The sequence below is a fragment of the Pochonia chlamydosporia genome, chromosome 4 (genome assembly GCF_001653235.2).
Source record: "Pochonia chlamydosporia 170 chromosome 4, whole genome shotgun sequence".
Taxonomy (NCBI): domain Eukaryota; kingdom Fungi; phylum Ascomycota; class Sordariomycetes; order Hypocreales; family Clavicipitaceae; genus Pochonia; species Pochonia chlamydosporia.
In genome coordinates this window covers 3,246,406-3,272,582 of record NC_035793.1, presented here as the reverse complement: position 1 = coordinate 3,272,582, position 26,177 = coordinate 3,246,406, and the positions used below count along the sequence as shown (strand labels likewise).

Sequence of the window (26,177 nt, the reverse complement as noted above, 5' to 3'; positions counted from 1 at the left end):
GAGTAAGTTGAGGAGGACAAGAAATGCTGAGAGGAATTTTAAAGATGTGGAATGGGGATCTAAATGTATGATCTGAGGAGAGTGATGGACTCGACTGGAACGAAGCTTTATTTCCCAGGAGGATCTAAGACTGTATAAATCCAAGACTTATAGGTGGAGGATGGACAGCTCCAGCGGAGCATATTGACAAAGGGTTGACAGGGCTACCCATCTTTTTTTTGCCCCTCAACCTAAATATCAAGATCTATCTGCAAAGCATCAGGCAGGGTAGTGGTAGGGTGGGATGAGATGGGATGGACTGGGATGGACTAGGACGAAGACGAGGACCCGGGGGTGCTCCAACCGGAGGGGATGTGCGTCTTCGACAGTTCGTCACTAGCATCCATGTCTTCAACTAAAAGAGGATATGAATTCGGCCAATGAAGGTCTTGTCGCAGCACCCAATGGGCACATGGCAGCTAAAAAGTCTCTTGCAAATCTGCAGCGTCCTGCATCGAGGGCGTTGAGAACGCAAGGGAGGGTTGAGCGGGTCCTTCACACCAGACGCCCGTCATCGCCTCACCCAGGAGAGACAAACCTTCTTGGAGGTGTCGTCCACACCGCGCAGGTATGCGAAAGAGATTAAGATCAAACAAAAGACAGCTTCAAACTCATCCACTCCGAGAACCGAATTCTTGGTTTCCAGGTTTGGACCCAGCTCGCAGCTGCGTGATGTTTTGTTATCGCCGCCTTCGCGATTCTTGCGCGCGCTCCAAGGCGACGCAAAGAAATCCACCTCTCACTGCCCCTTCAAGGGAGATGGTTGAAAAAGGCGTGGGCCAGGGACGAGAGCGAGGACGAGTGAAAGAAATTTGGTCAACCATTTTCTGGCGTTGTTCTGTATTGAATTGGCAAGCGGCAACCAAATAGTCTGTCCTATTCTGCCTCCTTGTTATCTTAACCGTCAAGTTCATCCTCCCCGTCGTTACCAATATTGACCTTTTTCCTCCCTCCGCCTGTAAGCTTCTGAAGGGCTACTTTATTGACTTGTCCCCCTACTTTGCGCTGCATCTTTTCGATTTCTTCCTCAGCATCAACGGCTTCGGCTTCCGCAAAGTCTAGCACTAGCCGGCGGCCGAGAAGATGAGTGTCCTTGAGCGCATTTAGCGCGTTCTCCGCTTCTCGAGGAGTGACAAAATCGGCAAATGCAAAGCCTCTTGCGGTAAAGTCTGCCTTCTTTGGAACGCGGACAGATCTAAGCTGGCCGTAGGTCCCGAACAGTGACCGGACATCCTTCTTTGTGGCTTGGAAGGGCAAGTTCTTAATGATGATCTTGGTCCTCTGCGCCGCTGACTTCTTTGCTCGATCTTCCCGCCGTCTTTCTTCGGCCGCATCCTGGCCCTTGTGCGACGCCTTCACGCCCAGAGTGTGGCCATCCAGTACGTACCCATCCATGACTTTGAGAGCTGCCTGGGCCTGGGCCTTGGATCGAAACTCTGCAAACCCAAAACCCATACTCAGTGTCTGTCCGGGTTTCTTGGGATCCATCTTCGTCTTAACCCTGGCTGACACGAATCCGTCGAGGGATTCGAAAGCTTCCGCCAGCCTGCTAGTGGTTGTGGTGAAGTTTAAATTGCGGATAAACAGAGAGGTCGTTTCCACCTCTTCTGCCTTATCGCCGCTGGACAACAAGTCGTTGACACTAAGCTTTTGCACCCCTGTTGCCTGTTGGTCCGTTGTCACTTTGCCTGCCTGTGCCGATCCCGACACATCCTCTCGGATCAAATCTTTGGGTCCCTTCTCCAAGAAGAGCACACTGTCTTTGATTCGCCTGTACGCAACCTTACCGAAAGCGGCTTTTGCGTGATTCGATTGTGCAAACTGCACAATGGCAATGGTCCCAGTGGGAGGCATTAGCACTTTGAGGACCTGACCATGCTCCTCAAACATTTTTCTGAGCTCCTCCATCGTAGTTCCATAGGGAAAGTTTTTTACCAAGATGGTGGTATCACCCCGCCGTTGCGATTTGAACGCTTCCAGGTCCACACCATTTGCGGCGAAGTAGGCCTTGGTTTCTTGGATTACAGTGGTCTCCGCAATCGCCTGCTTGATGGCGGCATCAGCCGATGTAGGATCGAGCAGCTCGGATTTTGAGACACCAAGCCGGCTGGCAACAGAGGCGTTGACAGCATCCTGGCTCATGTAGAGGGAGTTCCAATTGAAGCTGCTGGAAGCTGCCTCGGCTTTCTTACGTATCATGTTTTGTCTCTTCAGAGGTAGCTTGGAAATCCCAAATTCATCCAATCCCTGCTCCCGTTTTGCGCTGGCTGGAATGATGTGGAGGATTCGCCCTTGAAACGTTGCCCCATCCATTGTCTGGAATGCCTTCACCGCGTCCGATGGATCTGCGAAGAGTATCAAAGCAAATCCCTTTGTTGCCCCAGCAGCACTTACGGGCAGATGGACCTGGACCAAAAAGTTAGTTCTGTCCGTATGTCCTCGTACTAAAAATAAACCAGAAACATCAAACATGGCTGTGTATAAGCCAAGGCAAAAAGCTCAGAAAATCGAAGCATCTACTAAAATATTCGCCCAGGTTCACATCATATACCGAAGTATAAGCTGTCCCTATCTTGGGGTTCATCATTGCGCCTTTTGGGAGGGTGGGAGAAGAATACTGCAGGTAGGCAGGGTAGGATCTGATGTAGCCGACGTACCTCTTGGAGTGTCCCAAACTCATCAAACGCTTCCCGAAGATCTTCTTCAGTGGCGCTGTATGGCAGGTTCCGGACGAAAAGCCGAGACGTGCGAGAGATAGCGTCGACAGCGCCTTCAGTTGCTGTTTCGCTACTCGTCGCCACTGGAGCAGTTGTGTCAGGTGTCACCCCGTCGGAGGAATGCAACGATAGTCTGTCGTCCTCTGTGTCTTGCTTTGTGGTATCATCTACGGGGCTTGGCGCTGCTCCGGAGTCGAGGTCGTCAGGGTCAACTAGATCCAGCAACCTGTTGGTCCGGGATCGCAACCAATCGTCGTCTGTTGCGCCAGTCGGCTCTGGATTTTGACCAGTCATGTCTGAATCAATTTGCTCAGCTTTGATCTCACCAGTGTCCTGAGGCGTATCATCGTGGTGAATTTTCTCATCCCTGAGTGGTGGTTGTTGGGCTACTTGGTCCGACTTGGCTTGATGGGGTTCTATCCTTCTCGATTTCTCTTTTCTCGATGGGATTTGTTCGTACTCGTCATCACTCTCTTCGTCTGGAACAGCGACGTCTCCCGAACCAAGCATATGATCTGTCCCGGCTGGGGCATTTGAGTCATCCGCAATGGCACCTTCCCTTCCGGACCTCATGACCTGCAGGAACTCTCGCAGCTTTGGATCAGATGTTTCCTGTTCCTCTCGCTTCCGCTTCTTCGGGTTCACGTCATGATCAGACTTTGTCCGCGGAGCGCTTTGGGCTTGGGCTTCCGGCGCTCCGAGTATGCGGGAAGCATTGTGTCCTTTGCTCAAGGCTGGGTCTGAGATCTGACATTCCATCAGCAACCAATATCCAGGCAGGTAAGCAAGGTAAGACGTGGGGGAAGAAACTCACAGGTCGGGCAGTCTCGACCGATATCTTAGACATGCGAATGTATGATCGATTGAAGTACTTGACAGCACTTGTCGCATCATCCGCGCTCTTGTAGCCCACATATCCGATCCGACGTTGGGGGATCAGCTTGACATCTGTGATCTCTCGGTTTTTAGCAGAAAAATGCTTACGGAACTCTGCCTCGGTGATGTTGGGAGGCAGGCCCTTGATGAAAATTCTGGAGGAAGACATGATTAAATTAATGAGAAGGGAATAAAAAGTGGTTTCTGGTTTCTCAAGCCATGTTGGTGGTGTCTGCCCGCAGACGGCCAGATGTTGTGGCAGGGAAGGGAGGTGAAGAAAAAAAAAGTTTTGGTTCTTATCGTCGTGCCGTATCGTGCCTTGGTCCGTGCGCACCGAGGTGCATATAGCTACCCTAGAGCCAACACAATCTCGATATTTGGGACAATTTCTGCGAATGAGGGTTGTCTTTTCAATCTTTCAGGTTGTACTTTGTGAATAAACTCAGCTCGGGTAGTGCCATGTTGAAGTTGTATAAAATTGTGGTTATGCGCCGGCGTAAACGCTGTTATTGACGAGTTTACGATGACCATCAGCACTTTATCAGACACATCTGGATAACTCATGTTGGCAAGTGCGACCGGGCAAAGGTCATCTCTGGCAGCCAAGGTCATATCTAAACACACAGAGAAATATGAGGATGAATAGAGGATATAGCATGTATGCACAACCTATGCTGTGATTAAGCCGCCAAACTCTGCTAAAGTATGAGTACCTAGGTAGGTATTTGTGATGTTCATTTTAACAGGGCAGCAATTTTCGGACTCTGAGCCATGTATGTGTTGGCAATATGATACATAATAAGCGAGTTTGTATTCAACAAAAACTGTCGGTGAGATGGCCGAGTTGGTTATGGCGTCAGGTTAAGGTGACCTTAACAACAGTTTCCTGATGGAGCAATCCTCCTGGGTTCGAGTCCCAGTCTCATCATTTCTTTTTGTCGTGGCCGGTGGTGTTTTTTTTTTTTTTTTTTTTTTTCTCTTTTTTTCCCTGTGAGATTGTGGGCAAATGGTTACATGAAAGTCGTGTTTGTGAGGCGGGGCATACTGTATTTGACTTCACAATGTTGATTGGTGAGAGGGAACCTGATGGAGCAATCCTCCTGGGTTCGAGTCCCAGTCTCATCATTTCTTTTTGTCGTGGCCGGTGGTGTTTTTTTTTTTTTTTTTTTTTTTTTTTTCTCTTTTTTTCCCTGTGAGATTGTGGGCAAATGGTTACATGAAAGTCGTGTTTGTGAGGCGGGGCATACTGTATTTGACTTCACAATGTTGATTGGTGAGAGGGAAAGTCAAAATTCGACTCCAAATTGCCAACTCGACTCAGATTATGGCATTGCGCTCATGTTGATACTAATACCTAATGGGATCGGCTTGGTGTCCTTGAGGCTCATTGGGCTTTCAATTTTGATATTGCAGCATTTTTAAAATCTGGACTCTGCCCCATATCATATGGGTATTTCCTTTACACTAGGGTTGAGGCTCACGTTATGGCTGCAGAAATGCAAAGTTCACTCGAAAATCTGCCGTGATACCACAACACTATTTTCGCCATACAGCTAAGCTGAAGGCTGCTCTTTACTTAAGTATTTAATTTACTCCACACTTACAACCAACCAAAATGTAGTGGAATACGAAACTGGGCTAGCCTGTGCATTAATGTCCGCCTTATTTCCATCCAACTGTTTCCTCTGTCATGTATTCTCTCTGTAATAATGTGCTTGGGCATATGAACGATAAGTATATCTCCGGTGCTACTGATATCACTTGGCTAGTGTTGTTCAGAATACAATTCTCCTCCCCAAGACCTCACTCTGTTTGCATCATGATAAGGTTGCGAGCTCCACAACTTATTGCCACTTGATGGCGGGCACCAATCCATACGTAGTTTGGCTTTCAACACATCTCTTGGTCTGGCTGAGATGACTGGGTTCAACCGGAATAAATGATCAACTCTCATCCCTAATTCCGTGACGGGCTCGCGTCGCGTTGTTGGAAGAACAAACCGTCGCTTCTTCGCTTCTACAACCTCCGAACTCTGCTCTTTGCACACCATTCCGTTATTTATACCGAGGATACCATTAAGTATAAAAGAAGCATCACTCAAACATCTCACTACAACTTGACTGCCTACTATACATCAGAAGGCTAACTCGACCGAACCCATTTCACTCCATTCATCACCGGCAAAAGACACAATGTCCAAACTTTTAGTCGTCTTTGGTGCCACAGGCAACCAAGGCGGATCGGTCATCAACTCAGTCATCAACGACGCCACTCTTCGTGATGAATACAAAATCCGAGCAGTCACCCGCGATACATCCACTCCCGCAGCGCAGCATCTCCAACAAAAACCCGTCGAAGTAGTCAAAGGCGACGCGGACAACACATCCTCTGTAGAGAAAGCCCTCCAAGGTGCCCACACAGTATTCTTCCTGACCACCACCATCTACGATGACAAGCTAGAAGAACGTGAACTTTCACAAGGGCGACGCATTGCCGATGCCGCTGTGAAAGTCGGCGCAAAGTATCTCATCTTCAGCACACTGCCATGCATCAACGACAACTCAGGAGGCAAGTACAACAAGGGCGGGCATTTTGACTGCAAAGCCAAGGTGGAAGAGTACATACGAACGCTGCCTATCAAAAGTGCCTTCTTTGCACCGGGTTCGTTTATGCAGAACTTCGCAACAAACATGCGGCCCAATGGTACCGACGACGGCACGTACGTGCTTGCTACGGTGGCTTCTCCTGCTACCAAGCTGCCGCTTATCGATATCACGGACACGGGGAAGTATGTATCTGCAATTTTGGCTGATCCAGATGCCTTTGAGGGCCAGGTGCTCTGCGCGGCTACAAGGCTGTATACGATGGAGGAGATTGTTGGGATTATCAGCGGGAGTACTGGCAAGACTGTTGCTTACAGACAACTCCCGGAAGATGTGTTTCGGAAGTTCTTGCCTCCTAGTATGGGGGATTATCTTGTACATATGCTATTGTATATACAGGATTTCGGATACTATGGTGAAGGGACGGAGGAGAAGGTGGCGTGGGCGGCGGGAAAGGCTAGGGGGAAGCTGCATAGCTTGGAAGACTATCTTGCGGGAAATCCACTAGATTTGAATTAGGGATATGTGAGGTGGGAAATGTTTTTGAAGTCGCAGAGGTTTCTGCACTGAAGTTGTCTGTTTGCCGGGGTTGGCGGAGCTGGGCATATTAAGGACTGCGGAAACATGCAGGGCAAGGATTTCGATAATTGGGCTATGAATATACGGTACATGAAATCGCAGCTTTACTTGTCAATGGAAACCAAACACACCGACAAAGTATGTAGAGTGTCCTTCGCGAGATGTGTTCCAGGGTGAAGCTCCACCGCTATTCCAGAGTCCAGACAACCCCCTTGGTTGGGCTTTTTGAGAGAAGCGCAGTTTCCGGCGGCAAAGCGGGAGATAATAAATTCGACATGATATGGATGGACCCTGCAGGTGTTGGTCTCAGACGCGCAGATATTTATGGAAGCGCTCCCATGCCCAGCACGTCCATTTTCGTGGAGAGTTGGACAGGGTCAAGAATCAAGATGATAGTCAAGTCTGGTCACTCAAGTGCCTGGAGCTGGGCGGTTTCCGGTTGATTGGGGCGTCAATGTTAATTGAGACGAATTGAATAACTGGGGCTGAGTCCAGGCTGAGCGAACCAGCCGCGCCATGAAACCGGCACTGGGATGACATGACATGGATCGATCACTGGACTCATCTAAGCATTTTGTGTATTTTAGCTGCCTACTTCCACTCCATACAGTACGTCAGCTACACCAAACCCGTGCCACGATCCAACGCGAATTGACTACAAACCACCAACATTCACCTCACCTCCCCCCGCACCAGCGCCGAATTTCCAATCGAACCAACATTGGACGTCATCCCGCTTCCACAGACCGTGCGTATTCTCCTATCTTGGGCCCATCGCCAACGGTCAACATTGAAAGTCCAAGCTCAGGCTCAGACTCAGGCTCACAGGTCGAGCTCGAACCCGCAGCCTCGGCATCCACCCCCCTTGAATTTCTCCAAAACATCACGTCCGAACGTCCGCAACCACGAGCTCGCATAATACTGACGCCGTGTGCAATCTCTAGCCAGGGAGAACCTCATCGCCCGACTTTACACTCTCGACTCACGAACCCCCCTGTCAGAATGGCGGACAAGCAAGCAGAGACTCCTGCTCCTCGGGAGAAGCTTGAAGGTGGGACTGGCCCAACATTCTGACCAAGAAAACTTGCCGAGGGAGCTTGCTAACTTTGATGCAGCTCAGATCAAGTCTGCCGATATGGTGAGCCATTACGAGCCAAGACGAGACCGAACGACGCGCTGACATGCTGCGAATAGACTGAGGACATGCAACAAGAGTCGATTGAAGTTGGTACGTTGGCAGTCGCATAAACACCACTTGATTACCACTTGGTACAATGTCTAGCCCAACTCGGATGCTGATTCTATTCCGTACAGCTCAGGAAGCCATGTCCAAATTCACCATTGAAAAGGTGCGTCAACCCGTCCACAACCTCGACCACGCAATGGCTAACAACTACCACAGGACATTGCCCAACACATCAAGCGCACAGTTCGTCATCTCGAATCATAAATCACCTCTTACCCACGCTAACCACGCACAGTTCGACGAGCGAAAAGGCCCTACCTGGCACTGCATCGTCGGCCGCAACTTTGGCAGCTTCGTCACCCACGGTGCGTTGATTCTCCCAGCCAAGCTTCACCACGCTATGCTTCAGGCGCGTTGTACGTATACGGAGACACTGACGTGTAGCAGAAACAAAGCATTTCATCTACTTCTACCTCGGCCACTGCGCCATCCTCCTCTTCAAGACGCAATAATGACGGCACAACGCGACCCACGAACCGGATAGACCATTCAGCACCCCCTAACATGGCACGACGGAGCTTCCCAAGTCGAGAGCGTTGCGTATTACGGATCCGCGCCGCTGGGCAGAGTATCTAAAGGGGTCTGAATTCTGGAATTTGCTACCTGATGAAGCTGGCGGTTTAGCGTCTTGACTGGACGGGGGATTATTTGATGATAGTATGAGAAAGAATTTCATTTGCCTGTTTTTATATCGGTCCAGACTGATTTATCGTGCTGTGTGATATGGTGATGCTTGGTATTTCGTTAACTCGTGTCTTCATATTCGGATGGTAATTTGTAGCTGTATTCCGACATGGAGACCTGCACAGATGGCAAGGTGGCCTATACCGAGAGCAGCTACATTATCAATCAGCTTGAATGAGAAGCAAACCAGTCTGAACAGCCTTTCTCGGTAGTCGGTAGGGAAAGAGTGAAGCGTTGGCAGTTGAACATCAACTCAGGCATATGTAGCTGCACTGATACGCGAGACACTGTCCGTACGGGCCATTAGTTAGCCAGTTTGTTGGTAACTCTGATCTCGACTCAGAAGAGTACCGCAAGTTTACCGCCGAGGAAGCATGGAGGTTTTCCAATCAATAAGAATGTAGACGGCAGGGTCTATTATTCGAATAGCAGTTTATGCTGTGCTGATCATCCTTCGTAAGGACATCATCAAAGTGCTCATGGTCGAGTAAGGTCCTCTTCCATTCGCTCTCATACATAACCGCATTGAGAACAGTGATTCCTACCGCTCAGCGACACGCAACACAACGGTTACTCACCGCAGACCAGGTTCTACCTTTGTGCGCTCAGTCAGTTACATAACCTACATGATTTGAGACAGGATGACGACGGACCTGAATAACATGATAAATCGCCACAGTTCATATGCTCGGCCAAAGCAAGTATGAATCACAGTCTGATACCTCTTATTACACATATACTCACCTACCAATTCTGAATCACCGCCTCAAAGCGTCTTGGTGACTGCTGTAGTTTCTCCAGTGATTCACCGATCCAACTCTTACCACGATCTGTGTTCAAGCCCGGTCAGTGACTCTTCGTCCCTTCGTTTTCTCCATCTTTATATGCTGAGACTTTTTGCTACACTATCTATGATATTTGCCCTGAGGAAGAACTGGGGTTAGTTACAAACTTCGTACCAAGGACTAACCCTCATGTTGGAGATGAATGTATGATACACCACAGACCACGCCATTATAAGTGGAAATAGTCATATTTGTGTTACAGATGACCTCTGTCGTGAGTACTAAATAGCTGGAAATGGTAGTAGACTGAGTAACAGCAACTTATGCCCTCACTCGTTGTGTACAAATAACTTGGGTGTCTCTCATAATAGCAGTCATACAAACTTTGACTGTGTACTGATAGCGAGATGGACCTGACACAATTGACGAGAAGAGTGTATCATGCTAGCCTACGCTTGTCCATCTCTTGTTCAAAAGCATTAAAAGAGCCTATTCATCAGCCATATTACATCTTATCAATTCCTCACTCCATGTCAACCGTACAGAGTTATTGAACTCAAAGAATGCGCTCGTCACACAGCGACAATCCATCCACGGACTCAACTACGGCGAATGTGCCATATTGACGTAGTACTCGTAGTGATGCCTAACCTTTTCAGATTCCCTCCCTAACAGCAAAGCGATTCATCACGGGACAGCGTGCAACATCGTCAAGCAATTCAAACCGGAGCAACATCATCCATCCTTCAGCTACCCCAAAAAGTCAACCCTCCCAGCTTCCACAACAAGCAAATGCGAGCCGGCAGCTCACCACGCAAGATCATACGAGCGGAAACAGTCTGCATCGGCACAAAATCGTCTCGATGCATGGATCGCACGGTACGCTACGCAGTACGCACCATGTAGCATGTGAGTAAACAAAACTTGACGCATCACATTCAACAAACACCATAAACCTACTTTCCTACTTGATCACAGCATCGGCCGCCGAAGAACTGGTGGCTGTTCCTGGGGAAAAAGACAATCCCGATCTACAGGAACAAAAGGTTGCGATACACCAAATAGCCAGGGAACGAGGTAGGGTTACGTTCTTCATCTATAAACCTTGAAAACCACCTCTGCATCGCTCGCTTCTCCGGGTGTTGTGGAGCAGAAACCTGGGGTTTGTGCTTGCACGAAGTACTTGAAAGGCAGGTGTTATCACGAGTCGGCCAGGCACACGCATGCATGTGAGCTTGTTAGCTTCTATGTGACCTCACGACTGGGCAGAACAGAAAAACAACTGTGAACAAGTCCACATAATTACTGTACAGTACCAGCCTTCCACATTGGACAATCCGTGTGCCAGCGGAACTTGAACCTCCATTGGACAGAGGAGAAGTACACAGGCACGGCCGGTTTCCGCATTGTTCAAAGTTGTGCTTGTTCGTCGGGAGTAAAAGTGTGTCTGTCTGTGTCTCCCCTCCCCCGCCTTCGAGGCGTCTGGGGTGGCATTGTGAAGAACCTCAACAATAACCGAATGTGGCATGGCGCTTTCAAATCTTCTTCTTTGGCCCAGAAGCCACGGGTAAGATAACTAGGCCACCTTCCTGTCGGGAAGAAGTGTTGTCGAATAGACGACGGGAGAAATCAGGATGATGAAAAACCGTCAATATGAGGTTTTTTCAATGGTGTCAAGTGTGGCTTGCCACGACAGACTGGTGGCGGCCACGAGTTAAGCCAGCCCAGGCAAAATCCTAACATTCCACTCGTCTTCATTGGTGACCCTGGCTAATATTGAATCGATGGCCCACGAGAATGAGCAGATTGTCGAGTGGTGTGAGTGGTCTTGTGTTGTTACATTCCCGGATTCCTGGACGCCGGCGGGGGAGGTTCATGCTGGCAAATACCTGGGATGTTGTCGGGAGGGGTCCTACATGCTTGTTTTGACCAGGATGGGAATGAGATGCCTATCAACTCTTGTCAATCAGGAGAAGAAGATTGACTGTTCAGAATTGGAATATTGACACGTCCTAGCAGCAATGTGTGTGGATGAATTGGGCGACGGGAGAAAAAGGAACGCCGAAAAAGCAACCGCCGAAGATTGCTTCGCTGAAGAGCAGGCTTGAGGAGGGTATGCCAATCCTTGGCTTCGAGATGTCCGTGGACTTGTTCTACGCCATGCCGAAATTTCTGCTTGACATTACTCGACCAATAGCGACTTCTTCGGGCTTGCCATGCGCACTGTTGAAAGCAGCTCTTTGCAGCTCCTTCGTGTATGTGACCAAATAGATCCGACTCTGGGTTGTATTACCCCAAACAAAAACCGAACAAGTCGGTAGGCAGTTCAAGGACGACACTCCAACAGCAAACCCGAGACCAAAACGGATTTTCTTTGCCTTCCTTCTGTGGGGGGGGGAGAGGCAAAAGAATTGAGGGTCCTTGAGCTATCCTTGTTGTATTAACCATGTGGGTGGGCTACTGCCGAGTTCATCGATGGCTGAGCACAGCTTGGCAAGACAACCTACCTCCCATACAGTTCACAGCGAGGAAAATACAGGAACAACGAACATCGGCGTCGGCACAATGCATACTCTGCCCATGGCATGGGATCTTCGACGGCGTGCTACAATAGGAAAGCTGGACGAGTCGTCGGCACCAGCTCTTGCCGACGAAATGTGATGCCTGTGCTACACACGGCGGCGCCAGTGGGTTGTGGTTTCGTGCAACAAGAAGCTGGGCATCCCACAAGATGGTCAGCCAGCTCCAGACTTTCTGTCGTTTGGCCATCCAGTTGTTTTGTTCGAGCCATGCAGACACACGCACCATGCTGCTCCGTTATTGTGAAATGGACCGATTACCCAGCGATCTAACAACCCCTTGATGAGAAGAGCTTTACATAGATACCCCACTCTGCTTACATGAAGAATATCACCGCCGTAGTTCTTCTCATCCGCGCCGTATTTGGAACATGTTGATGCGTTCTCAAAGCCCTTTGTGAGAGACCGAACCGGTGAGTATGGACGATGCACTTGTTTCTGGACTCGCCCACAATGGCCGTGGAGTTGTGAGTGATGAAAGGTGCAGGAAGCCTTTCCCGATTTGCACAACTTGCAGCGGCTCCGTCCGCACGGTGTTGTTGGATAGAATAGGTGACCCCATTATTATCTTTGTTTATCACACACCCCCGAGACACTAGGAGCCGAGAGACGACTCACCAGATGGTTCAAGAGGAAGAACCGGATCAATGGCGGAACGCCCAGGTTCAAAGTCAGCATATAATTTTGGTAGGCACTATGATTATCACGGCAAACGCTCTCTGGGAATATCGTCACTCACCTTCAGTCAAGTTCCAATTTCTCCAAGGACTCATGCCTCAGGGTTGTTCATAAAACGTTCCTTGGCACATCAGTGGTATGCTGCTTTGCTTGAACTTGGTCAACCAGCTAGTCTTTGTCCTTCGGCGCACGTGTGGTACCGACTGCACTCTGGACTAGACAAACCAAAAGCAAAGACGGACAAACCTGAGTCCCTCTGACGTGCTACTCGCCAGTGTGTATGCAACCAGACACATTGCCGATGCTCCGCACTTTGTATGTGCCCGTAGTTCGCTCAGCAGACGTGCATTCTCTGTCATCCAAGACCCAAGACAGCATGCCAAAACTGAACCTCAGGTGCGCGGCAGGCGAACTCCCTGGCAATTGGAAGGGCCCAGCCACAGCGGAGCCACGATTTTGACAAGACCCCATCAGCATATGGTTATCCTCCTGGTATCAAACTTACTTTTTGATATGGTGATGGTGCTCGAAGCAAGGCGCAATGTGGTCGAATGAAGAGGGAAATAACCCGTCTCGTAACCAAGTTGAAGACCGTCTCATCCCTCTCTGAATTTGTTTCACGGATGCCTGCGCCAGGTCTCACCATCCCGCTGTCATTTATCAGTTTGGCTCACCACTGCACCGGCTTCTGCCACTAGTTTTCATCTTGGCGCCCTCCAGATCGCCAACCCGCCACAGTATACCACACAAAGATAAAATCACACTGGCATTTCCACTTGAGCAGAAACAGCAATCGCTCCAATTGCCACTGCTTTGCTGAAAGGCCGTTCCGTCCCTTCTCCGATATACTTTCAGAGATTGTGCAACCAGCCCGGCTGTGGGTCTCAAATGGGCAGTTGTTCTGGTGAGATGAATGTGGAACGTCTGTGCCTCCAGTGCCCCAGAGGAGAATTGAGTGTCTTGGATGGCCAAACTTGAGCTGCGAGCCCTTGTGGTGACATCTGTGCTTTCCATTGGAAGGCGGTACGCAAAAACAACACCCAACAGCGTTGGTCTCCCAAAGGGAAACGATTATTTGGACACGATGGCGCGGCGCGCGGTAGTTTCGCTTCTCCCTGCTAAGAGCTTCAACAGGTCACATTCAACAGACCCCTCGGCGCGTAATGTGGGTACTTGTGTGGTCGAGCACTGGAATACATGCGAGCTTGTTGTCTCGTGTGAGCTGCTGTAAGTTTGATCCATGCAAGTAGGAACAACTGGATGCAGCAGAATTGTTAAGCTCGGGCTTTTCGCACGTATCTGCCATTTTCATGCCGCTGTACAGAGTACACAGGAAATAGACCTGATTCCGTGTCTGTGTTAAGTGAATAGCTCATGCCCATGCTGTTGGTAGATGATAGGGTGTGGAACTCCGTACGCCCTCAAGTCGAATATGCCTCGAACAAGAGACAACCATTCCACACTGTTGGAGCCTCTGATGCACGAACGAAATACTGAGGGGATAAATCTCGATATGCGAGTGAGGATACTCTTACACAATATGCAAGAGCCGACAGCATTCCCCAATCAATGCGTCCATATGTATTCCCACGACCCCTACCGAGCAGAAGTATCGCCTAAATCTCTCTCTCATTATTGACTGCCATTGTGTGCCTGAGCAAGAGTGTTTGTGTTATAGCGACAGGTACTGCCTCGGGATGTTTCAGGCACAAAGGCCCCACGATCTCCCATCGCCACTAGGTCCTTCGGAAACACCCTCCCTTTCCAAGCCCTTGGTGGTAGGTGGCCGGTGCACTCAGTGCTACAAAAATGATGTGTGGTCGAAGAGCTTCGAAGCTGTCCAAGGTGGAATCCCAATGTGAAGGATCCAGCAAAACGTTGCTTGTTAACGGCATGCCCGGATGTCCTCCATGCCCTATGTGTACTGCTAGTCAAGAGAGGAGCCAAGACCTTGTTCGACGCCGGAGGTATGGCCATACATTGAGAGTCGGTCGTTCGCAGAGAGTACAGGCTGACCATGTGAGGCCAAGCTCTGGGATTGTGTGCACACCCAGTCACCAGGATGCTATGGGCACACCCCAACCCACACCTTTGGCGTGGTTGAGCAAAGACACTCGTTGGTGTACGGAGTACTTAGACAGTACTCTGTATGTGAAGCTCCAATGACTTTGCAGGCTGTGTGGTGATAGTAAAGACCGAGTCTTGATTTGTGACAAGAACCGACACGGAAACCACTACGACATCATGACTTGTGCCTGTGCTTTGGCAAGTAGATTGTGGTCAGTTGTCACCTTGCTAGAGCCCGGGAGGGTCATACTGACTTATGAACAATGTCTGCCGACATATCCACAGGTCGATTCGGGGATCTAGGTGACGGGAGTTGGCTTCAAAATGACGGTGCCAATGCTCGGGTCCGGATACACGATCCAATGCCACATTCTTTGAGAATGTCGGTGCCCCAAGAGCACGTTTGCACATCTGTGGATCATGGTCTGGCGAAGAAATAAAAGACCACAATGGGATACAAAGTGGCCAGTTTAGGCAAGAGTTCATTCCAGTCCTCATACCAGCTTTGATGAAACTTATGGCACCTGCGCGGGATAAGGTGATCGATCATACAAATTGCAGGGAAAGTGGCGACGGGGCGTAACATTCTACATAGTAAGAGGGTTTGTGATTTGCAGTAATATCTTGAGTGGTGAGCCGACCGCTCTCGGACAGCTATATATCCAGCTATGAAGTTTGGGACTTGGATTCCGGTTGCTGGTGGTTGATGCTCCGTTTTGTCGCACGTGCTATAACGGCACGCCAAGAAATGAACCGGAGAGAGCACGGCTCTTGTATTGGCACCGGGAGGAAAGTCAATTGCGTCAAGGTAGCCAGGGGAGGGTTGTTTCGTTGACTGTGGGACGATAAGCAATGTCTTTGAGGTCTGGTTAGGTGTTGCTTAGCGAGTGTCGAACCATGCCAGCACCCTAGCTACCTTGGTACTTGGAGCCTTCGTAAACTATTGTCAAGGTATCAATGATACGTTCCGTCTCGAAACAAGAGGAGATATGACAGAGTAATGAATCAGCGCCGATGGTGACCTACACTTCTAATACAAAGTGACACTTTGAGTGGGTATTGCGGAGTGGATGCCTTTTGTGAATTGATGATTGTCTGCTCCCGTCCTCAGAGTCCTAATAAGTTTGATGCAAGGGGCGAGTCGACAGCGAAAGATCGAGGACATGGGTGGGGCAGGCCAACAAAAAGGGCAGTTACAGCAGCCAGAGAGCAATCCCTCCTGCCTGCCCTGTGAATCGCCCGCCCGGCCTGCCCGTTGTGATCTGATACAAAGGCTAGGGTCTCAGGAGCATTGATTGCACCAGGCTTTCCCTTCGCAATATGCCTCAGAATAATTCAATGTCAAGTTGATTTGGCTGGGTTGTGTGAAATTGTATGGTGCAAAGTAGTCGTCACAGTATCTAGGCACCGAGGTCGTTAGGCTGCTCCTCAAATCTCTCCAACTATCCGGGGCGTACTTGTTTTAAGGGCTGATCCGAGTTGAACCCGAAAGAATAGTCTGTCTGGTCTGGTCAACTGGTAGCAACAAGGGCCAATGTGTTCATCACCCTGGTCTCTCCAGTCCTGTTGCTGGGCCTGCGCAAATGCCAGGCGCAAAGACTTGGATCTGGGGACCCGCCAATTGTGCCACAACTCAGGCCATAAACAATAGTTTTAATCATTGTAATTAAACAGACGGATAAAGGACATAGCGCGAGTAAAGCATATTCTTCCTACTCCGTACACTGGCTTGACTTTTCGGTCGACGGACGTTAATACTGTTGCTGCTCGCGCTTGTCTTGTTATCTGTTCACCCACATGTCAGCATTGTGTCACAACTGGCATTTTCCCCTGCTAATAAGTTGAAGATGTGACTGACAGTGTGTTGACCTCGATGCACTGGATCCCCGGTCACGCCCAAAATAGGTTTGGGCATGGTTCGTATCTCCAGCTGATCCAAGACCTGCCGACGCCCAGGACAAGCTCGTGCTTGTGTCTGGCAAAGGACGCATTTGATGCATCCACCTGAGTTGCTCAGTCAAACTCTCCAGCCAAGACGATGGTCAATCTGTGTCGTATGTAAAGCTCCAGCAACATGGATAATCTGTCTTCTCTGACCAAGTGTCGCCCCAGAAAACGTTGTATGAAAAGCAAGCAAATCAGCCTAGAGGCGAGCCCGTCCTAGGCTGTGCTAAGAATTCTCCACAAGCATATTGCACACTTGAGATACAATAGTAGCATCTGCGTTCATATCGCAGGCTGTGGACAGCAGCGTTGGTTTGCTGGGAAGAATTGTATTATTTCTCCTTCGTTTGCGGCAAACCCCCGCGCCATGATCAGCCTGCCGATGCCCAGGCACAATGTTTGATTATGCAAGTTGGGATCGTTGGGATGCCACTCTTCAGGCTTGATCTTGAGATGGTACGGAACAGGACTGCTCTGACAAATTCCACCGATGAAATGCTCAGAGGTTACAGAAATGCTGGGCCACTAGCAGTTGCCCTCCACTGCCACAAAAGCCCACTCCTTGTGCTTCGCCGTAGCCGTATTACTGGCATGACATGGCTCAACTTGGCTGACCAAGTTTGCCTTTCTTTGACGTTTCCTTTTGAGCCACAACCGCCCAGCCTCAGTATACGACATGGAAACCTCGTGTGGTGTCCCGTGTGCATGCTGAGCGAACTACCCCTGTCACTTGACCAACGTCCCTTGCTCAGCCTGGCCTGAACTCTGATGACGGTGCCGCGGGATGTACCGTGGAGGTACATTCCTGGTCGACTTGCACACACCCGAGCCCACATGCTCTTTTTGCCTCGCCGACCTGGCATTTGGATCTGTGTGGGCAGTTGTGCGGGTTCGGCTCTTGGAACCGTCATGGGAAGTTGGGAGCCATTGCCCCGGGGATGAAAATAATAGCGCATCGGTGGCCTGGACTAGCCTGTATCTGCTGCTGCACAGGCTGCGACAACCCGAAGACTTGGCTGGCTCTTGAGGATTGGATCTGGTTGGTTTAGGTGACTCGCAAAAAGACGTCTCGTTCGGAACAGATAATGCAAATCTATGAGATTCAGCCGTACACTGTCGAGTGTTGTCACTGTGCAGAGAAAACACACATGCACCAGCCCAACAGCTGTGGACGCCACAGCACATCCAAGCAGCACAAACGTGTGCCTCACAGCCATGGAAGGTTAGCAGCTGGCCTATTTGGGATGAGACGCTCGCTTTCTCATGCCGATGACTGGACCGGATGGGTTGACTTGTCTCACGGTGTGGATGACGGATGACGGACGATAGTCTTAGGCGACTGCAAGCGGGATCCATTCCTGGTGCGACCTCGTGCTCTGCTGGGATGGCAGAGGGTAATGGAACATTGGAGAGGGTGCAGGACCAAAGCGAATTGTTGTATCACGGGAGTACCTGAGGGATCAATCTTGCAGAAAGAGACTTTGAATCTGCAGCAATCGAGTCAAGCAACATTCTTACGGTGCCTGCCCAAATTGTCGATGTGTCAGGACTCAGGACTCAGGACAGGCACCGCCAATTAGGGCCAATTGGAGGGCAAAGGTCGTGCCGGTGTATCGGATTGCAAGCGGAGAGGTACTGATTGACCGAAGCTGTCTGACCAAACCTCCAAAAGAGAGAGTTTGCTGAGCATCCCAGTCTCCAAATCTGATTGATGGTCAAGCCGGTTGACTTAAATAGCACAGCGAGGGAGAAATAGGACGTCTTGGGGCTCGGGGCACATGAGGTGAGGCTTGTTGCGGACAAAGTGATCCTGTGCCTGATATGTGGTCTGGTCTGGCTGGCATGGGGCATTAAATGGCCATGCGGCGCAACACCAGTTCGGAGAACGGAGTAAAATACTTGACCTGACTCCATGCCCAGACTCCAAGTCCAGGTCTGGCCTGGCTGGTTTGACAGTGGGCTTGGCTGGCAGCAAATGGCGTCACCTTAACGAGTGTTTAACGAGTGCTCGCTCGGCGAGAAGCGGGCAGCAATACTCCTCGCAATCGAGTGTCTAGGCTTGTTGAATACACACATCAAGTATTCCGTACCATGCGACTTTGATGCCGCCACACCATGTCAGATTCGGGTGGATTCTGTGGCCTGGCCTTGGGATACCAGCGCCCGCTGTGTAGTTGTCGTTGATGAAATGCAGGTCTTGACAATACCTGTTGAGTTTTTAGGGACGAGTTGGCCATATCACAGACACTTTCTGCTGGGCTCCGGGCTGCGAGTTCGGGAGTGTGGGTGTATGTGTGTCTGTGTCTCTGTCTGTGTCTGGGTGTGTCTGCGAGTGCCTGCGGAAGCCATGGCAAGGTTGATGGTGTGTGTCGAGTTTTCTGTGACGAGAGATGTCAAGGTCAAGGTCATGGTCTGGTGTGTCCAACAATCCACGCCCGAGCCCACTTAACTAACCCTTCTTGTCCTACTTGTCCCTCCATGTCCCCACTCCCACACGCCTTGGCCCGCCCTCCACTGCTCCTCCGCCCCCAGCATCCACACAAGCAGCCCGCCCGCCAGCCCGGCGAGACCAGAGCAGACATGGACTGGACATGGACATGGACCCATTCGTCAAGTTTGGGTTCAATGTTTGGTCTGGCTGGTTGTCTGGGTCGGGTCCAGTCTGATGTGCTGGCTGAGCTTGATGAAGCAGCCTGGCAATGTATCGAACGGAGCACACGCACACACACAGACACACGAGACTGGAGACAAGGTGCCTTGCTTGATGGCCGAAATATTTGCTGAGCATTGTCGTATTGTCTGTCCGAAGCACAGTGCCAGAGCCCATCATCAAGTCTGGTCCTTCCTGCCCAAATGCTCATAGTACAACGTCTGGTCAGACTGGCAGCCCATTTGACTGTTTGTGTGCTCCCCAACCTGACTTCTAAAGTTCAAGCAAATTGGCACTACCAGACGTCAATCGATGCTCATGGTTGGTCACCAAAGGCCCAACCCTGCTGCCTTTGCTTGGAGCCCGTGCTCCAGTCGTCCATGTCTGGACAGGTCAGGTCAGGTCTGGTGTGGTGCCAGCAGGACTGTCTGGTACAGTCTGGTAACAGTAACAGTCTGGTCCGGCATGGTACGGCGCAGGCGTCCATGTTGTTGCAGGCGCAGGCAGAGGTGCAGGTGCAGGCAGGTGCAGCCCACAATCTTGTGCACCTCGACTTGACTACTGGTGCTGTCTGGTGCTAGTCTGGTCTATGTCCCGGCTCGGTGTTGGTGCCCACCGGACCCAGTGCCAGACACAGACCCAGCCTTCATCCTCTCTCCATCTCTTTCCCGCCCATGTACTCCGTCACCAGAGCTGCATCTCTCCTCTTCACTTCACTACCCTTCGTCGGTGTGCTCACTGTACTCTGTGCGGTTGTTGGAAGCTGCTTTTTTTGTTTTTGATCTCTTTGTCACCCTCAAATCCTCGCATTGCGTTCATCTCATTCATTGCTGTCCCTTTGGGGACGCCGGCAGTGAATTGCCTCTGTTCCGTCTCTCGGCCGCCCGACTTTCGTTTCCCAGCTGCCCGTACATCACCGTCGACGGCCATTCACAGGCAACAACAACAACGAGCCGCTGCCGAGTGAATAGTACCATGTAACTGATTGTTACGCCCGCAATTATACCCTCCCACTCTGCAGCAGGAAATCTTACTCCAACCGTTACCTTTTCTCCTACTTCGAACCTGCGTCTCGACATATCCACTCGACCAACAGCCGTTTAGTTGACCCATCACCACGACAACTACTATAACCTACCCGACATCGACACCTTCCGACACAAAAAATTACTCAAACAAACAGAAGCCAACCTTTTCCCATCTGTTTGCTTGTACAAGACTCACGATGAACTCCCTCAAGGTCCCCGACGGCGGATTGCTGTTGGCGGGCTCCTCCGATCAAGACCTTGGTGTGCCACCACAGGCTTTTGTCGTCAGCTTGTCTGACGATGTCGTGGAGCAGATGATCCGGAGTGCTCGCATGGGGGATGATCTCGAGTTGGAGTTGGGGAAACGACCCGTATGTTTCCATACTTCTACAGCCTATTCGGGGAACACGGGAGCACAGTTGTTTGTTGGTCCTTGGCAAGTGACTTGGGCCATCAGCGTGTGACCCAGACATTTTCGAGCCCGCCTTCTCAAATTGCACCTCTTGACCGTACCTGATTTTGGGACTAACGATTCCATCTAGATGCTACATTATGGACCCAACACCCACCGACTACCCACCCCAGAAGAGGAAGTGCCTTTCGACCTCTATCTGACGAAACCTTTCGAGTCCACTCGTCGAGCTGAGCGAATACCACAAGCAGGCTCTGTCTTTCGGAAACCCAAGTCCCCCCGCCTTCCCGGAAAGAAGACTGTACCGAGCACCAAGGAAGCCGACTCGAGTAAGAGTAAGAAAGCCTCCTCGAGCAAGAGCTCGTCATCCGGGCTTGATTCGGATATTGAAGCGCTACAAAATGGACTGGCTGCCCATGACGCGGCTCGTGATCGGTACGTTCCAGTCAAGCTGCCGACTACTAATTGCTCGCCTGCAGTGCTGACAAGCATCTTGTCCAGGGCTCGTGTTGTCGAGAAGCTTCCCACAGGCAAAGGTGCCGCCAAGACCAAGGCCAAGCTCTTGTCAAGCTATGCCTCATCACCGAAATCCATAACTACGTCGCCGGCTCTTAATGCCACCCGCTCACCGAACCTCGGTCCACAAGTCTCAGCCTCCCAGCAAGTCATGGAACGGAAAAGGGAACAAAGATTCACATTGGTTCACGAATTGGCAGTGATGGATCGAACGACCGAGTACCTGAAGAAAAAGTGGACAGGGAAGGAAGAAGACTTTCGGCCAACCTTGGAAAAGACGGCAGATTTGAACGGGGATACCAAAAAATGGACCATGAAGAAGTCCTGCTGGAAGGAACTGGATGTTTGGAAATACGACTATGGTTCACAGGCCGACCGCCAAACCGCTATTGACAATGCTATACGAAAATACGACAATCAACGGTTATCATCGTCAGAAGTGGAGTGGCAAAGATTATTGCCCAAAGAGGAGCGAGGGAAAGGGAAATGCCTAAGTCGCCTCCAAGCTAACTTGGCAAAGGGTCCTGCTCAACCGGCCCCCAAAATCAAGGTGCAAAAGGCAGAAGACAGTTCCGGGTCCAAAGACGACACGGATAGTGTTGAGAACGAGAAGCCCAAGTACGGGGCTGAGGCCATGTCCAGATCCAATTCTGGTTCTTTGCCAGCTAAACCCAAGAAGCCTTCGGCTCAAGAGGCCCAAGCCAAGAGGTTACTGAGCAATACAAAGCCAAAAACGACTGCCCCGAAGACGTCTCCATCCAAGCCCAAGCCGGCGGGCAAGACGGAAAAGCGTGTGCTCTCTGCTGCCATTATTGAGAACTCGGACTCATCGGGGGATGAGGTGCCAATGATGAAGTCCAAACCTGCCCCAGCCAAAGCCAAGGATACAGTCATTGTGAATACTCGGCCATCGGCACCAGCGAGAGAGCCTGTCAAGAAGCCACCCGTGAAGAGGCCCAGGGAAGAATCCGACTCAAGTTCCAGTTCTGGCACGCCGTTATCGAAGCGCATTAAGCCCAAGCAACCACTGCCGGCTCCTAGCTCGAGGTCACATGCGACAAAGAACAGCCAGCAAACGCAATCGCGTGCTGCATCGTCCTCGTTCCGAAGCAAGAGCACGAACAATACGTCTCCAACAAAGTCGTCGCCACTGGCTTCATCTCCGCCTACAAACGCATCAGATTTGGATGAAGACACTCCACCTATTCCAAAGAAGCGAAAGATGGACAAAGAGGATCAGCCGCTGTCGGTGAAGCGCCGTGCCGTTCAGAGTGTGCCTTCTGATGTCATGAGCAAGGCACACAAGTTCAAAATGTACTACCAACAGTACGAGGCACTGCACTACGAGATTTCTGACTTGGATAATCCACCGCACGAAAAGCTTGCCGACTTGCTAGATATGCGAGACCGACTACAGAGTATGAAGCGGGAGATCTACAAGCAATACTCTCCGGACAGAGAGTGAGGGGGTGATTTCATTGTCTTATCTGGATTTCGATGTGTTTTTTTCCTTTTCTTGTTTATCATGACACTGCATGTTTTGGGCAGGAAGGAAGCGACATCTTTTTGATTTCATATTTTGCTATTTTATTTTTCTTACATTGACGGACAAAACTGGCGCACACAGGATACCGGACCCTAGCATTTGCATCGAGGACTAGGATTAAGTCCTTTGCATGTATGTACACAGACAGGTAGTGGCATGGGCAGTGACGGAAAAGTTGAAAGCCGATCAAGGACGGCACAACATCCGCAAGAGGGCAAGGCATGGAGGGAACAAAAGCTGAGTAGGCTGCTCATGGAGCAAATGATGCTCTGTGTGTGCATGCCTAGGCAGGAGTATTCTTTGATACCACAGCCTGACACAGGCGTACAATAAAGTTGAAATTACGATAACGTTGTTTGTGCGCGTGGAGTGACGAAGACTGTTGCGTACTGTACGGAGTACTCACTGTGCTTGCATTTAGGTTGGGCAACGAGCTCAACTGTCTGTCGACAAAGCAAACATTCGAAGGGGGCCGGACTCTGCATGATTGAAGGTACTTGACATGTAAATGAATGAGGCGACGACGGCCGATGAGGGCACGGCCTTGTTTCAAGTTTGTTTCTTGATTCGATACCGACGATTGACATCTTGCACAACCGGGGGCCAGTGTCTTGGACAGTCTGCCTTGCAGAGTAGGGCGAGTACTTTATGTATGAATACCCAAGCACCACATTGTCATGGTCATGCCTGTACCAAAGAAATCTATAGATTGATTCAACGTTGATCCACATGCACCTTGCAAATCCTCCTTGAAACAAGCATTCACGCATGACAATCTCGCGTGCACAATCTATGCCAAACCCACTGGCAATGAAATGACATCGTGCTCTCCCTTTCTTTCTTTTTTTATTTTTATTTTTTTAATCTATCTATGGGCGGGCTTGTAATGGGCCCCTGTCCCGGGGGCGCGGGACACCAGACCAGACCACATTCGATGCACGCACTAGACTGGACTCTTCGGTGGCGCTCGTCCAGGCCCTTTGAGGCGTGTGGTCAACGGGCCAGCTTGAATAAAGGGACGTTGAGCGAAAAGTGGGGATGCGGCGCCTCCGGACCCGATTTTTTATTTTGATAATTATCGATCCTGAAAAGAAGGGTCCTGTGCATTGTGAAATCTCATTGACGTTTCTTTGTTACCTGCGCAAGTCCATTGCTAGTTAGGAGTATCTTACGATGGCTGTTTGGTAGAGCTCGCGCTGCGAGGTTTATGAGAAAAGCGAAAAAAAAAAGACAAAAAAAGGAGAAAAAAAGAGGCAAGGAAACCCCCAAAATGGACGCCTTTGACCTCCCGCAAATCTATACAAAGCCCTCATACGACATCCTCCTCACGACTCTGGAGAACCTTCATCTCCAACCGCCAGTATGGAACCGCCGCTCTCTTGAGCAGGAATCCCTCGCTGCGCACCGCCAAGCCCACACAACGCGGTACATCTCCAGCATCATCTCCAGCCCACTGTCCTGGCTGAGCGACGACCAGCGAGAAACGATCTGGGACCTCGCAGCGCGACGAATGTCCGAGCGATGCGGCCGCACCGCCATGGGGGAAATCGTACGCCGATGGCCCTTTGAGGCGAGTGACTCTGCTGCTGCGTACGAGCCCTTCGAGCTTGTCATCAGGGAGCCAGCACTGACGGGCGACTCTCTCGGCTTCAAGACGTGGGGGTCGTCGTATGTCCTTGCGCAGCATCTACCTACCCTTGGAGCGAGGTCGCTGTTTAAGCTATTTGACGAGTCGTTGGGCGAGGAGCCGCCTAGTGTGTTGGAGTTGGGCTCCGGGACGGGGCTGTTGGGTTTGGCGGCCGCGGTGCTGTGGAAGGTGCATGTTTGTTTGAGTGATTTGCCTGGCATTATGGAGAATTTGAAGGGGAATGTTGATGGGAATAGGGGATTAGTTGAAGCGAGAGGCGGGAGGGTCGATGCCGGGATGTTGACGTGGGGTGGTGGTGAGGAGGAGGTTGATATGGGTTTGTTTGGGGTGCAGAATCAGTTCAAGGTATGTATGCACTTGTCTAGTTTGGAGGTGGGAAGCTAACTGGTGTAGGTTGTGCTGGCTGCGGACCCGATGTACGATGATAATCACCCTTCTCTGCTGGCGAGCGCTATCGGTCAGCACTTGGCCATGGGGACGGAATCCCGGGCTGTGGTTATGGTTCCGCTGCGGGATGGGACGACTGTCAGGTTGCGTGACGCGTTTAAGCGGGCTATGCTTGAGCTGGAGGGGCCGCTTTATGTTGTCGAGGAGGATGAGTTGGTGGGACAGGATGACTGGGCTGGTGATGAGGAGGAGGGTTGTGTTCGTTGTTGGCTGGGTGTGTTTTCTAGGGGGTTGTCAAGTTAGGAGTTTGGGATTTATATTGGGTACGGACTGCATGGGGGATAGCGTTGATTTGGATGGCATATAGATGGCATATAGAGTAAATGAACATGGACGATGATATCTCTATATCGTATGGTGAAAGTGGAGATGCGGCGGTTTGAGCTAGTCCAACATATTGCGACGTGTCCCGAAGACGTAAAAGGTTTTGTTCAGATATTGATATTACGACCACGCGTGTAGAGAGACGTGTGTGAAAGAGCAGACATACATAGATTGGACTGATATCGCATGGGTGAGTCAGTAGACTGACGTTGTCCGTGGGTTGTTTCCCTCTCGCAGACCCAGTGAGTCATACAGTTTGATATAGTGAGGCCGCTTCATCCAACGATGATTTGAACAACCTTCTTTGAGTGGGAACAGCAACCGTGTGGCTTGAGTGCAAACCGTTGGAAACTAATCAACGTAGAGTTTGCTGAAATATGGTTAGACTGTACTTGGGGCCAATAAGCCGAAACCGAAATTGAGGGCTAGATCATCTCGATGGAGGGAGAGCCTCCAAAATAGATTAACATCCGTCTTCAACTTTTGACTTATGTGTCCATCAGAAATCCATCAGCAGGCCTGTCACCTAAGGGCCAATCTTCCTACTCCTGCATATTATGTCGCCTTCCCATGCCCATACCCAGCCAATCTTGGGTCGTATTTTGCAAAACCTTGGTATTGCCTACTGATTTCTTATACCTGAAAAGATATCAGAGACTGTAATATCCTGCTGTACCTAATGTTTCCGCCGCCGACAGTACATAATTTAAGTTCTAAAAATAGATCTAGACTCTAACGTTATTTATTCTCCTCCGCATTCATCGAATGACTGAGAATAGTTGCCATGGCCATATCCCTGATAAGCTTGA

At 50.4% G+C, this 26,177-nt stretch overlaps 8 protein-coding genes and 1 non-coding gene across 9 annotated transcripts; 6 read left to right on the top strand and 3 right to left on the bottom strand.

Moving 5' to 3' along the window:
- Nucleotides 1–936: 936 nt before the first annotated feature.
- Nucleotides 937–3,801, bottom strand: VFPPC_08400 (multiple RNA-binding domain-containing protein 1; the record flags this gene model as incomplete). The annotated part of the gene is made up of 3 exons (XM_018287117.1): nucleotides 937–2,445; nucleotides 2,697–3,503; nucleotides 3,571–3,801. 3 exons carry the CDS (start codon nucleotides 3,799–3,801, stop codon nucleotides 937–939), a joined length of 2,547 nt encoding a protein of 848 aa, XP_018143987.1.
- Nucleotides 3,802–3,980: 179 nt separating this feature from the next.
- On the bottom strand, nucleotides 3,981–4,244 carry VFPPC_16077 (hypothetical protein; the record flags this gene model as incomplete). The annotated part of the gene is made up of 1 exon (XM_018293830.1): nucleotides 3,981–4,244. One exon carries the CDS (start codon nucleotides 4,242–4,244, stop codon nucleotides 3,981–3,983), a length of 264 nt encoding a protein of 87 aa, XP_018143986.1.
- A 217-nt stretch (nucleotides 4,245–4,461) lies between these two features.
- On the top strand, nucleotides 4,462–4,560 carry VFPPC_17288. The gene has a single exon. It is a non-coding gene; the product is annotated as a tRNA-Leu (tRNA).
- A 335-nt stretch (nucleotides 4,561–4,895) lies between these two features.
- Nucleotides 4,896–5,054, top strand: VFPPC_17821 (hypothetical protein; the record flags this gene model as incomplete). The annotated part of the gene is made up of 1 exon (XM_018290422.2): nucleotides 4,896–5,054. The coding sequence occupies one exon, from the start codon at nucleotides 4,896–4,898 to the stop codon at nucleotides 5,052–5,054; it is 159 nt and encodes a 52-aa protein (XP_018143985.2).
- A 770-nt stretch (nucleotides 5,055–5,824) lies between these two features.
- VFPPC_12620 (NmrA family transcriptional regulator) lies at nucleotides 5,825–6,754 on the top strand (the record flags this gene model as incomplete). The annotated part of the gene is made up of 1 exon (XM_018290423.1): nucleotides 5,825–6,754. The coding sequence occupies one exon, from the start codon at nucleotides 5,825–5,827 to the stop codon at nucleotides 6,752–6,754; it is 930 nt and encodes a 309-aa protein (XP_018143984.1).
- Nucleotides 6,755–7,816: 1,062 nt separating this feature from the next.
- VFPPC_16076 (dynein light chain) lies at nucleotides 7,817–8,512 on the top strand (the record flags this gene model as incomplete). The annotated part of the gene is made up of 7 exons (XM_018293829.1): nucleotides 7,817–7,865; nucleotides 7,930–7,952; nucleotides 8,009–8,042; nucleotides 8,129–8,163; nucleotides 8,217–8,243; nucleotides 8,296–8,365; nucleotides 8,448–8,512. The coding sequence occupies 7 exons, from the start codon at nucleotides 7,817–7,819 to the stop codon at nucleotides 8,510–8,512; spliced, it is 303 nt and encodes a 100-aa protein (XP_018143983.1).
- Nucleotides 8,513–14,418: 5,906 nt separating this feature from the next.
- VFPPC_16075 (hypothetical protein) lies at nucleotides 14,419–14,763 on the bottom strand (the record flags this gene model as incomplete). The annotated part of the gene is made up of 1 exon (XM_018293828.1): nucleotides 14,419–14,763. One exon carries the CDS (start codon nucleotides 14,761–14,763, stop codon nucleotides 14,419–14,421), a length of 345 nt encoding a protein of 114 aa, XP_018143982.1.
- A 5,909-nt stretch (nucleotides 14,764–20,672) lies between these two features.
- VFPPC_08398 (COM1 regulatory protein) lies at nucleotides 20,673–22,868 on the top strand (the record flags this gene model as incomplete). Its single annotated transcript, XM_018287115.1, has 3 exons — nucleotides 20,673–20,846; nucleotides 21,018–21,322; nucleotides 21,389–22,868. The coding sequence occupies 3 exons, from the start codon at nucleotides 20,673–20,675 to the stop codon at nucleotides 22,866–22,868; spliced, it is 1,959 nt and encodes a 652-aa protein (XP_018143980.1).
- Nucleotides 22,869–24,219: 1,351 nt separating this feature from the next.
- On the top strand, nucleotides 24,220–25,287 carry VFPPC_08397 (S-adenosylmethionine-dependent methyltransferase-like protein; the record flags this gene model as incomplete). The annotated part of the gene is made up of 2 exons (XM_018287114.1): nucleotides 24,220–24,942; nucleotides 24,991–25,287. 2 exons carry the CDS (start codon nucleotides 24,220–24,222, stop codon nucleotides 25,285–25,287), a joined length of 1,020 nt encoding a protein of 339 aa, XP_018143979.1.
- Between the last annotated feature and the right edge of the window lie 890 nt (nucleotides 25,288–26,177).